Here is a 13,977-nt window from a genome sequence, read left to right as displayed (position 1 = left end):
AGAAGGAACGTACTATTACGACCCGCACTGACAAAAATGGATTAGGATCGATTTGAGTATGAAAAAAGTACGTTGATCACACTTACATCGATTTCAGTTTAAAAAAAAGTACAAAGATTAAATAAAAAAGATAAAGATTCATTTGGATCGATTTAAAATTGATTTAAATTGGTCTTAAATCCCAGTCTTCCAGTTTTAATTTGTATTTATTTTCGAGGGGATTAAAACGGGTTTAAATTGATTTAAATTGAATTTTTTTATTCAAGTTTCATTAGTTTCGAGTTTTTATTGCATTTATTCATTGCCTATCATTTTTAATTATACATCCATAGCGTACTGTAGCTTAAAATAGACCAAATAAAAAGAACAAAATATAAAATTATAAGATTTCATAGCATATTATCGAGCTTAAAATCTGATTTATGTGGATCATTTTATTGAATTCTATGTCATCTGGCACGTGTGTTTTGTTATAAAAAAATTGAGAATAACATATTTCAATTATTTGTTCTAAAAAGTATGTTTTTTTTGCCTTGTTAGCAAAAAAAATGAGTTTAGTGAGTCTGAAAATCCATCCAATTCGATTTACGATTTGCGAACCACAATTCAAAATTTTTTTTAATTTTTCTAGTCATGTTTCTGTTATCACACCAAGTAGAAAAAACTACTATGATTTGAAAAAAAAACTTTCTAAACCGTAGTTTTCTTAAGACTATGGTCGGAAAATTCTGTGCTACTTGTTTTTTTTATTAATGATGTATTCATTTCATTTCCAGAGCTTGTCGAATTTTTTTTTGGCAAAATGACCTTGGCTGGAAAATTTTGTGCTAATTGTACAGCCGACAACTTTTCTTGTCTTTCTTTGCTCACTTATGATTGTTTGACGTTGCGATGATCTTTCCCAAATCAATAAGAGGACAAAAAATTACATGAAAATTTTTTCGAAAGGGTCAATATTTTCCCTTCTAAGTGTAAGTATAGCACCTTTCGCCCTAGGAGCTAAATTAGGAAGTTGAATACGGTGGAACTGTTCTACAGGAAGCCTCCTAGTGGCAGTGGCGGTGGCGGTGGCAGTAGGTCTCAAGAGAGATCGATCACGAAGGGACTGCTGCTGGTGTCCTGCACCTACCTCTTGCTCACATTTCTCAGCTCCATCAGTCTCTTCATCATCTTCACCCAGGTGAAATCAAATAAAATAGCTTTTTCGTGCTGATTTTTTTTTCATCTCATGCCGTCAAAATGTACTGCAATTTTTTTCAAACCTTCGACCATGTAATGAAAGAAATTAGGTTTCTGAAAAAAATGCAGGTTCTGATCTTCTGAAACATCTCATTGAACAAAAAATGCAGGTTGAATTTGTTTTTCGATCTTCAATGTGAAATTGCGTTTCAACGTTAGTTTTCTTATCAACCCAAAATGAAACAAGACTGATGGTATCAGGATGACGCCTTGAGTACTCCGACTACCTTTTAACGTCTATGCAGTGGTGTTCAGTATGAAAACAATGCTCCAAGTATTTTCAAAAAAAAAGAAAATTTTGTTATATTTTTGGACAATATATTTCGCATATGGCAAAGTATTAACTAGACCACATATTATGCCTCAGTTCAATTTGGATCGAGTTCTAAGACGGATTAACACTCGGCTTATCCGTTAATAGCGCAAAATATATCGCGCGTTAATTATCCGAAATTGGCAATCCTTAAACCGAAATAGCTTTACGAAAACTTATCAATAGTGAAAAAGCTTTTTAAAATAGAGCTAATGACAACAATACTTTTAGGATGACATAACAAGACGTCCCGCATCAGGGCAGAAATCTGAATGATCTGACTGCCTTTAGTTTGCTTTCAAATAGTTTCTGGTAAATTGTATTTTGACACAACTATGAATTTCGGGCTGATTATATCAAATTTTAAGCGTGAAAGATTGTTTCCTGTAAGGAGCTAATAAGACCATTTGGCTGGTGACCGGCAACTGGGCGACGGCGTAAAGGCGACAACCATTTTTGATAAGACATTTAGACGACAAAGTACATTTCTGAGAAATTGATAACGCGAATTGGTTGTCTTACCCGGGACGAGATGCTCGATTTATGTCTCAAAATTTTTGACCAAAATTCGGTATGCCTCGGGGTATGTTTTGACTTTCTCGAACTATTTTCGGCATGTTTCGACTTTCTCGAACAAATTTTGGTATGTTTTGAGTTTCTCCACCCAAGAAAAAAGTGTTCAACTTTGTTCGACCCAGTTCAGATATGTTTCCACTTTCTCGACGCCAAAATTTGATAAGTTTCGACTTTCTCGGCGGACATTTTTTAAAACATTTGAAAATTTGTTTATTGGAGCCCTCATAGATACGTTTTGACTTTCTCGACCTATATTTCGAACTTCTCGACCGAAATTGGATACGTTTCGACTTTGTGCTTGACTTAAAACTGCTTCTCGACCCCGGAATTTCAATCGCAAAACTGCACTTGCTCGACTTTCAGCAGTTGAGCAGCTCTGAGAAATACAAAGCTCAAATGATTATTTTACCTTTCTGAGAAATACCAAAACGTAAATTTTAACAATTTAACACGCATCAACCATTATTTTTTATTAACCTGTTCAAAATTGAGTTTAAGTTTTTTCCTTCCAAAAACCGAGGTCGAAAATTATTAGTAAACGACATTTTGGATGGTTCTTAATCTGTAAAAATTTATTGGGATGGCATTGCCAGTAATTGTAGTAATTTTGGATGCTAATACCTTTTTGTCGTCTAAATATTTTTTCGCATTAATGTCCTGTCGCCTTATTCGCCTAGCTCCCTATTAATTTGTTGCCTCAATTCAATTTAGCACGGTTTTGTAGTGCGGAATATTTCGCCACATGTAAAACATATAAACCGCAAATAAGACAGAATTGTGGCAAAATACTATAGTGGCATGCACACCCGGCTGGGCACATGCAGATCTAGGGAGCGATCCCTCGAGTTTTTTGAAATTGATCCTGAATGAAAAAAAAAACCACCCGCACCATAAATGTTCCTCATTTTTTGAAAGTTGCGACATAAAAAGCGTCAAAAAAGACTAGTAAAAAAGTTTGAAATTGGTCTCGAGAAAAAACACTCCTTGCAAAAGATATTCCCGTAACTTTCTTCAAAAGAACAACAATAATATCTGCGTGTTGTTACGAGAACTAACAAGAATCGTGCTTTTGCTTTAAAATCATTCAACAATTCTCCGCTCAGAACCTTAACCAAGATAATCAAGCAGGCTAGGACTGAGAATGAAAAAATATTCCCTTTTAAGCAAGCAATTGTATCGTAAAAATCTAGGATCTTTGAAAGGGAGGGTTTTCAAAACGAAGTTAGAGGAAAAACCAAAAATCCAACATCCTTTTTTTCGAAAAATAAATGAACTATCCGAACGTAGTTTATTGTAAAATTGCATTTTGATCGATTCTTCTAAGTTTTTGCAGTATCACAAAGGGTTTCCACCATAATCAATAAAAAACATTTAAAAAAACTCGGATAATTTTTAGTCTACTTTCAGACCCAGCCCCGCATTTCTGCAGATGACCCCAAGTGGGAAAAGTGGACTGTTCTGCTGTTCTACCTGGCGGAGTGGACTGGACTGATGAACCAGTGTGTGAACTTTTTCCTCTACATCCTCGGCAGCCGCTTCTTCAGAAAGGAGTTCTTCCGCATGATTAAAAGCACCCCTAAGCCGAACATCTCACAGAGCAGAAACACTGTGGCCGCTGCTAATTAACAATATACATCGGATCCCTTCAGCTATTTCCCCCCTTTGGTACCTAGTAACGGGTTGTCACCCCTATAACAAAAAATTCAACGGTTAAGCATATGCGAACTTTGTACCTAGTAACGATTCTCCCCCTTTTGCAAAAGGGGGCGGGAATAGTTGAAAAGATGTCAAACAACGATACCACAAATAGAATGCGAACCTTGATTTCTACTTTACTAAAATCTTTAAAACCATTATTACAGAAACGCATGTCAAAAATTATATAAGCAAGTCATTCGCACCAATGGAGGATACCACGAAACCAAATATAAGATATCGAATGAAACTATTCGCTAGCTGATTTGAACTTTAAACGTCTTCACCCTTCGTTTTGTCAGCCTACCCTTTAAATTATCAAGCTTGCCCTTTTAAATTCAGTTCGTCCCATCTCTCTCTCTCTCTCTCTCTCTCTCTCTGTCTTTATCTCCTTTTTGAGACTTAGCTTGACAGTTTGTTTCCTGAAATTAAGACGAAAACGAACATGATAATCATATTGATTTATTATGAAACTGACATTTTACAATCAATCTTCAGATCAATTATCTGCCGATGTCGCACCAATTTGGGAGACCACCAGGAGGTCTTTCGACCTGTCGAGCGATATCTCCTCCGGGCATCATCATTTCAAGAAGTAACATCAAAAAATATCCAAGAATCGAACTTTCAAAATAAATCCAGGAATTATTGTTCGGTCGATTTAAGTTAAACTAAAAAAAGGTTTGCCGTTAGTAGGTTGCCGCAGCCCTAAGTAGATTTTGAGCGTCAGCTTGAGCTATTACAGAGTTTTGACCGTAGTTTTGAAACGTAATTGCCCACTCAGTAATGGATTTAATATTTTTTGCGAGAGTGGATTTTCAAAACATTTTTGACTTTTGTCGACCATTTTTTTTGGCCCGACCAAATTGACTTTCGGAATTCTGCCAGAACACTATTCAGACCATTAAAAAATAGACCAAAATTTTGTGTATTTTGTGGAAAAATCCGCACAAAATTAGCTTATTTCTTATAAGTTAGCCGAGCGTATAAAATTAGCCGTTATGATAGGTTAGTCGTATAGGACAACCGCTTGATGTGCAAGTAGCCCAAAAAGTTCCAATCAAACTCGTATAAAATACAGATAAAACTTCGCTGTTTTTTGTGTGATGTGCGATGAAAAAAAGATCGGAACCACAGCCTAGAGCTTAGGCATATTCGTCAGCCATACAAAAATAGGCAAATTGGATAACAGTTTTTCCAAAAAAAAAAAATGACTGGGAAATCAAAAAAAAACATTCAAAAATTTGCTGAAAATTTTTCATATGGTGCTGAAAGGTTTTTTGTAAATAGCAGTAACAAACTTCGAAAACCAGTTTTTTACTGCATTGCAAATGGCAATTTTACTTTTTTCCAAAAGGCAGTAACAAATTCGAAAACCAATTTTACTGCATAATTTAAATTTTTCTTTGCTTGAAAAAAGTCCCGGCCTTTACTTCTATAATAAGACTGCTCGCTCACTTCGCTGGCTCGCGTATTTTTCTTTTCGACACGTGGACAGTTTTTAGAAATTTTTAAAAATTCGTTCGAATCACGACCGAAAAGACTCTAATATGATTATTAATTGACCCATTCGGATGATTAATTGTCGTACCACCTGATACTGCCAGGGAAACAAAAAAAAATAAAAGACATCCAAATAGAAGTATTTTCCTCATGTTCAATGGTCAGAACAACCAGTAGCGAGTTAAGGGGGAGGGGTTGGATGCTTCTTTTCAGGAATTCGACCGCCTGCTGACCCAAAGGGTTCCCCTTTTGTACTATTTTGAGATCCTTATTTTTGCCTGACTGACTTCAAAAATTATGTATAGCAAATTAATCGTTTGTCTCAATTGTTAAATATAAATTATCCAAATAATTTGAATGCCAAATTAAAATTTGGTTCAATAGATTTATTTTTCTAAAAAATATACAATACAATTGTCTCATTTGATCGTTTAAGTAGTAAGAGTCATTACATTTATAACGTTTTTTCTTGCACAAAAATCTGATGCATCACCACTTGGCAAATTTTTCAATCTAAAAGCTTAATAAAAAATAATTGATAAATATCAATTTTTAAATGCTCGTTTTGAAATGAAATAAATAAATAATTTTTTTCATCTGTGATTCATCAGTAGATTTAAGTGTTAACAGATTTTGAAGATATCAAGCAGTCTCGAAAGTCGTTCTGGGTGTTTTGCTTGTTCAATTATTAAATTAACCGTTTAACTACATCTGATTCGTTTGTTTGCTACAAAATTAAAGCAGCAGACAAAAGTTTAAAAACATAACCATTTGTTTCCATTTTGCTACCATTGATTTGATGATGTCAGCGTCAGAATAAACCTAGAGGTTTCGACCCAAAAGGGTGCTATAATAGACCATCCAAAAAGGTTTAAAACGCAATTCTGTTTTTTTTGCAGGCAAATTAACGTTTTGTTTATTTTTAGACAATGAAATTACTAGTATTGCGACTGATTATTAGACTACCAAGACCAAAACTAGTTTTTTTCTAGACTTTGTCCACCAATATATAAAATAGTAAAAAGTCCGCAAATAGTTATATATATATCAGCTACATGGTTTTACGATATTAAAAAATATCGCTACTTAAAGTTCCAATTTAAACTGCTTGCTGCTTTTTCCTTTCTTGGCTGAAACTCAAATTTTAATGTGATTTTAATTCTTAAAATCCCGTAATGTTCTTCTTGAAATATCGCTTTTTGGAGTTTTGTTCGAAATGATGTGTAGCTTAAAAGTCAACTAGTTTTTCCAAGCTGTCGCGACATAAAGTAAAAACTATACCGCAACTCATTTTAGGACAACGCAGTGACTCATTTCCGGAAGATTGCGACTGATTTATAGACTACAAACCAAAAACTAATTTTTCTAGATTTTGTCCGAGAACTTTTTGGTGATAATCTCGATTACTTGCTTTCTATCTTCAATTAGAAAACTATCTTCATTTCGAAAATCATTAGGTGACTTCGTTTCGGGAGGCGCAATTGTATTGACGAGTCAATTTGTTTGGTTCAAAAACAAGCAAAAATAAAAGGTCATTTGATGTAAAAGTAACACCAATCGATCTCTAGGCTTGTTTTATTTTGTAAAAATGAACTGACCCGTGTTAAAGTCTTAACTTTGGAGTCCAAATTTGAAAAAAAAATGTTCTCAACTTTATTTAAATTTAATCAAATTTGAGAACATTGAGCTCAATACTTTCTCTTTTGTTTTTTTTGCTTTCTTTATAACAGGACTGCAGCAGCTCAAGATGTAGAAAGATTGATAAAATGCGAAACAATTCGCTGAGAAAAAAGACGATCCAATTAAGTCAAAGTTATCCTCAGGGCGGCAATCATTTTATGGATGATGCAGAAAAAATAATTTTTTTACAGCATAAATAATGGTAAAAGGAAAGCCGAAGTGTTAGTATAATGCATTTACAACAACGTTTACATCGACTATTGGGAACTTTAAACAAAACCCAGATAATTTCACCCACTTTGATTTTTTTTCCAATAATCAGTTAAAAAACGGATAAAATCACCAGTTGAATGAAATGTGAAAGAGAAAATTTGAGCTTGCCTCATATATCCTACATTCGTTTGAGATTGACACTGTTTTTGACTTATATTTCAGACAAACATTCGAAGAAACTTTTAATCAACTTCGTGGTAAAACTCCCCGTGAAACTTTTAATTTGGAATAATCATGCATGAAAACTAGAACACAAATAATGCAACGTTCATAGAAAAATGTGTCTCTTAAATGTTATAAATTTTTGAAATCAAACGAGCTGATACCAGATAACCTAAACTAATTAACTGAGCATCAACTAAATGGGTATTTCAAAAAATTGTTTTCATTGTTTCTTAAAGATAATGGAGATCTTCTAGATTTATTTTTTTGAATCATCAAGTCGGATACTATCTCGCAACTTCTGTCATAGGTTTTTTCAGGGTCATGCCTCGATAAGCTGCATAGCTTTTTGCATGATCCTTGGTGGGTTTGATTTGTACATGCGGTTTATTGTTTACCTGTCTGTATAATATTACTCTCCTAAATCCTAAGAATATCCAGAAATAGTCCTTTAAAGCTATTTCTTTTGCTGTAGAAATAAACAACTTCTTCAAAATGCGTGAGTATTTGAAGAAAAAATTCTCGCCGTACAGGAATTATAGGTACAACAACAGAAAATTATTTTTTTCCGAAGACATTTTTTAAGCATTTTATGCAACGCTTTTTTCGAATGAACAATTCAACATATTTTAGTATTTCTCAGCGTTCCATCAATCAAATAAAACAAAAAACGTTTTTGAATACTTGAGTCATTTCATATCTCTTAACTATAATAAGTCGTTAAGTTTATAAATGTATTCATAAATACGTTTATAAATTTATAAATATAAAATTTAAAATTATTTATCCCATTTCTATATTTTCTTTCAATTCAATTCGGAGCAATGTCACTAAAAACTTCTGTTGAAAAAACCAAAAAGTTTGAACCTAAAATGAATTCCCTTGCCTGAAGTTTAATCGCTTCTGATTTAATTTTTATGTGAAGTACATTATTTTCGACTTCAAGCAACATAATACCATACCTAGGTTTGAGCAAAGTTTTTGTAAACCGATTCAATGTATTGTTTTGAATATATATTGTTTTCAATATGCGAGGTTGGGAAATCAATACAAAAGATGTTCTTCGTTCATTATCGGACGCCGTTCTCTTATTGTAATTTAAATTTCGTTTATTTACTGTTATGTATGAACTTCATATTTAACGTGATTTTTCTAATTGCGTGATGACCAAAGTTGTTTTTAATTTTGGTTCGAGTTTTTCAAAAATTCATGTTTTCATATTGCTTAAAATTAATTTATGTTATCAACAATCGACGGGTATAGCGTGATTTTATCCCTAGTAATCGTAGTTAGTTTGGTTCTGAAAACTTTTACAATGTATCCCAGGAAACCTGGAAGTTTTAACCGGAATATCAACGCTGATCTTGATTTCTTTCCATTTATTAGTTATCAGTGAACTTCTGAAGGAGTTTCATTAAGCCAAAACTATTTTTATGACTTGATTTTGCAAGAAGAATTTGAAAAACGTTTCACTTTCTCTAGTCGAATATTTTTTCAACAGAATTCGTTTTTTTCTTGTTCGTCGTTTATTTAAAAAATGCATATAGAAAAATTTGCCCTGAAATGCTCTCCTTGGATTGAAAGTTTTTTGATTGTATGGATTCTATCAATTTTTTAGTAATGTAATTTGTATTTTGTTTTTTTTTGCATTTATTTTTCTATGTTATAATTGTTTACAAAAAACAAAAAAAATTTTGTTTCTTGACTGCAAGTTTTCGTTCAGTTATATCGTGATCTATTATCATTAAATGCGCAGAAAAATTGTTGGTTATCGCATCTATATAAGAAAAATTGCCTAATAGTTGATGTAGTTTGGCAGCTTCTTTTGTTATATCGAGGGTAAATTAATCTACATTTTTGGGGCTTTGGAAAATAGACGACAATCAAATTAGACGATCGTAGTAAAACGGAATTTAGACGATAATTTTTTGTGATTGCAGACGATTAAGAACTGGATTAACAATATTCGTTAGAATCAAGTTGTATAAAAAGAGCATGTTACACAAAACTGATCAAAATTATTATCGTAAGTTAATTAAAAATCATTAAGCCGAAAAAGTAAATGACATTTTTTGAAATGCATAAGTTATAGAAATGTGAAATTAATAACTTGATTTGTGGTTGAACACCAGTATTCATTCAACCGAAACTGAATTTAAGTCTGTAAACAAATTTCAAACAACTTGCACGCAAGTTTTCATCTAAATTCCGTTACTTTCTGGTCGTCTAATTTATTGAGCCCCACATTTTGTAGAAAGAAAAAATGGAAAATTTTTGCTGTAAGCCATGTTGATACTACTTGACTTTGGAAACTTTGTAAATACAAGATCGTTGCTGTCTATAACATCAATTTCTAAGACCAAATAAAACTCGCTCAGGCATTAATTGCGCAAAATATATCGCGTAAATTGTCCCAAAATGGCCCAAAATATTTGCAATTTTTACACTTTCATAACTTGCAAAAAACAATCACAGACAAAGTATTGCTTAAATTTGAGCTGAGGACAACAATACTTTTCGGCTGATATAAATTAATTCCGTCAAAATTCCTTGTTAATAAGGTCAAAATCTGCCTCGAGAAAAAAAACCACTCGAGCTCATATAATCTGTCGGAACAAAAAAAGACGTTCAGAGGAAGTTTATCTTAACATTGTACACAAAAATTTGAGAGTAAAATATAGTTAACTATTATATTAACCTCCAAATGTCGAAGTTTAGTATTTTCAAAAATTAACGATGATTTTCATTGCCATTCATTTGTACGTTTCCGAATCTCAGAAACAAACAACTCTTTCGCAATTCTGATTTACCTATGCTATTTGCTCCGTCTTCAAGCGCCGAGACCAATATATCACATAGTCCTGGTAGAAAAGGGTTGTATAACGCTTTGTTAATGGCCTTAACTTTTCTTAATCTTGATTGCTCGAGCCATTCGTGACTTTTCATTTGTAAACGTGGGCCTTTGTATTTTTTGATTGAAATATAAAGTTGGAAACAAAACATGGCAACTAAAATAATTGAAAACTAAAAGAAGAAGCATGATTCGACACATATTTTCATGGCGACATACTGATTTGAAGTCCCCTTGGTTTCCGATGGTTAAAATGGCAAGGAGTGAAGTTTTTCTCAATTGCAAAATTTTTCGAACTACTCAATCAGTAGTGATACACACCCGGTAACATTCCAATTTCCGAAATATTTCAGCGGTAGAAGTACTACACATCTGAAAACCCTACCACATGTTATTTTTTCAGGCCAGATAACTCCTTTTTTCTGCTTTATTTATGTTCATTGCATTCCATTAATAGTCAGTTATCGGTATTTGTGAGGAGTTTTGGCGTTTTAATTTGTCAATGTCCGTTATAACATAGTCAGTTCAATAAAGAGATAGATTTTGTGTAAATAATTTGTCATAATTTTGGTGCTTCATGTTAAAACATTGAAAAACACTACAGGGTTTGAAAAAAAATTGGTTAGCGTACAATTGTTTTTCTTTAGGACTTAGTCGACCCCAATTATCAATCTTATTTAAAAAAACGCTGTAGAGTTCATAACTCATCTTAACATAAGTAGAAAATTAGGTACTTGAGGTTCTGAAAAAACTCAAAAAAATGCCTATTGAACGGTATTGTCCATTGTAATAAAACTTTTAAAACAAATTGAAAGTTCTATTAGTTTATTAAATCATCACAGATAAAAAAGGTCGATATTAAAATCATTCAAACATTTGAAAGTTAATTTTCCTAAATCTATTACTACTGAGACCTTTTTGAGCAATATCACCTACGATTTTTTTTATAAGAAACGCTGGCTGTCGTCAGGAACGATGCGATAATACGGCATCCGACGACAAAGACAACAACGACTTACAACATCCATTTCAACATGATGTTTTTCACTTTATCGCAAAGAGAAAGCAGTTACGTTTAGAGTCACTATCAGTCTATAGAGATTTAGCAAGCTAATTACAGGATCAGAACATCAGTTGGAAGATGAACCCGCCCTCTGCTCCTCACTTTGGTGGTATGTGGTGGATACGCCTTCAGATGATTCAACTAGTTTTTTTTTCTAAATCGTGGGTCTGCACACCTCTCTCGAGATCTTTTCATCACGATCGTTGCCTAAACCGAAGGACTTTTGAATGGACAACCATTGACGCACGTCAGCAGTGATGTGCGGACGAGCTTCCATTGACGCCAAACCATTTCCTTCTTGGCAGAGCGATTGTCTACACACCCTCAGTGGCCTTCAGCGACCAACCAACAACTAAGCTGTCCTCAAAGTCCTGGAAGTTAGTGAAAGAGAAGATGGATTGCTTCTGGCACCAACTCCTGAAGGAATATGCTCCCACTCTTATCCGGCACACAAAATGGTCACAGCTAGAGGGTATCAAGAAAAATGGAGGACTGTACTGGAGGACTTTAAACTGCGTGGAGTCTGGCCACTTGGACGGGTTATCGAGATTTTCACCGGGCCTGCAGGCAGAACGCGTTCATGCATGATAAAAACAGCGCTAGGATAAATTACTCGACCCGCCGTAAAACTAGAACTAGCAACTCCTAAGGAAAACACTAAGGGCTCCTCCGAGGATGTTAATGACCTTAACATCTCTTAATGTTGATTGCTCGAGCCATTTGTGACTTTTCATTTGTAAACGTGCCCACTTTGTAACTTTTGATGTAAACTTAAAGTTGGAAACAAAACATGGCAACTAAACTAATTGAAAACTGAAAAGAAGAAGAATGATTTAAAAATTATGTTCTTCAAAAAGTTGTCAAGACAACTTAATCTCAACTTAATCTTAAAGAAGAAGAATGATTTAAAAATTATGTTCTTCAAAAAGTTGTCAAGACAACTTAATCTCAACTTTTAGGATCCCCTAACTTCTGAGATTAAGTATTCAAAATGATTTTTTCATGCTTTCCTATATCAAAAAGCATTTTGCCGCTTCTTTGTTTTTCAAGTGTTAGCTCTATTTTTGGACAAGATTTCATCGATTCCGACAGCGCAGCGGGTATTCTAGCAGCTTTAGTGTTAGGAGGTGAAATTGAGCTAGCTAGAAATCAAGTTGAAAAACTTGGCAAATAAAGCGTGCTTTTATATCTGTTCACTGAAAAACGTTGTTTTGTATTATTTCACTGCTTCAAAACGTTCGCCAGGGTTTAACAATAATAGAACAATTGTATCTGATTTTGTACATTACGAAGCCAAACTGTGCACTGGATAGGCGCACAATTTTGTGTCTGCATAATCCTGGATTCCAGAGACAAGTCTTAAAACATGTTAAAATTTTGTCGGAACGATCAAAGGAAAGTAAAGAACAAAAGAAAAACAAAGGGAGCGTCCTTGTTGCGGAATCCGCTTACAATGCACATAATGCACAGTTTGGCCTCGTTATGCAGAGGAAAAAAACGGTTTCTGATATAAAAACAACCGTTGAGTTCGAGAAAAACTCTAACTCAAACAATAAAACTAACTGCATGGTTGTGCAAACAATTAAGTACTTTTTTTTATAAATTGTTGTAATAGTTTTAAGGGGGAAGAGGGAACGAAACCAAGCTTCAATCTATTACCATTTGAAATGATGCAAAATAATTGCAATATGTTTGGTCACTTAATGCAGTCCATTGAAGAGCAAAACCATTGAGACTTTTTTCTTGACACAAAAAATAATTTTTAAATATTTTTTTACTGATGTATACAGTATGGATAACTATTTTTAAAAAGTCAATCTATATATTACTCGAGCTAGTACGACTTTCTGGTATCGATTTTGACAAAAAAGCACATTCGAACGCAAAATCCTTACGAGAAATGAATATTGATCTTTTTTCTGAATAAGAAAACTTTGTTCAAACAAACTCTTCTGGCCCAAAATGCTAATTATTTACCAACCTTTTTGATAGCGCAATTTGTTTTGATTCTATTCGATCTTTTTGGAGTCTGACATTTTTTATAATTCTTTTTTTTTCTTGAAAAATACCCATTCACCTGAAGAAACAAATGGCCCGCTTCTGTTAACTGCAAAAGAAATTTCTTGAGTTTTATTACGCGTATTTATTCAAGTTATTGAAATGGATTGAAATTACAAATGAAATTTTATTGCTATAATTTAAAGTGTTGAAAATTTAAAATTGATGTAGATATATTGCAGCTGCACTGAGTGTAGTATGCTCTTTCTCATTTGGCACCTTATAAGAATTAGTTCTATTTGAGATACTAGTTCTGGCCTGATGTCGTGGCACCAGAACCAGTGTAGACATCTCGACTCTTGGAGGCCTGAGCTCGGAAGTAGATCTCAACCACCTGGTAGATTTCCTCGAAAGTGGGTCGATCTGCTTCTCTGAAACAATTAATTCAGTACGAATTTATTCATTGCATTCAGTACGAATAGAGGAATCAGAGTATGGCTGGCAATTAGATTCAGAAGGTTTTTGAGGCGCTTGAAAACAGACATTTTGGATCTAATACCGTCTTCCCTATCTTTTGTCAGTCAATAACTTTGTTTGCTTTTTTTCATATAAAATACCATTTAT

At 33.7% G+C, this 13,977-nt stretch overlaps 2 protein-coding genes across 8 annotated transcripts in view; one reads left to right on the top strand and one right to left on the bottom strand.

Annotated features, from left to right (window-relative positions):
* LOC134842445 (guanine nucleotide exchange factor VAV3-like) overlaps positions 1-13,977 on the top strand; it is a 593,770-nt gene that overhangs the window by 138,237 nt on the left and 441,556 nt on the right. The window lies entirely within an intron of this gene.
* LOC134842476 (tyrosine-protein kinase HTK16-like) overlaps positions 13,528-13,977 on the bottom strand; it is a 123,606-nt gene continuing 123,156 nt past the window's right edge. For all 3 annotated transcript variants that reach the window (XM_063858841.1, XM_063858849.1, XM_063858858.1), the window contains one exon: positions 13,528-13,784. In XM_063858841.1, the coding sequence (XP_063714911.1) occupies positions 13,661-13,784 (124 nt within the window). In that variant the 3' untranslated portion in view covers positions 13,528-13,660. The remainder of the gene's footprint in view (positions 13,785-13,977) is intronic.

Source organism: Symsagittifera roscoffensis, chromosome 1 (genome assembly GCF_963678635.1).
Source record: "Symsagittifera roscoffensis chromosome 1, txSymRosc1.1, whole genome shotgun sequence".
NCBI classification, from domain to species: domain Eukaryota; kingdom Metazoa; phylum Xenacoelomorpha; order Acoela; family Convolutidae; genus Symsagittifera; species Symsagittifera roscoffensis.
Note: the sequence above shows the minus strand (reverse complement) of the source record. Positions and strands in the feature narration are given on the sequence as shown.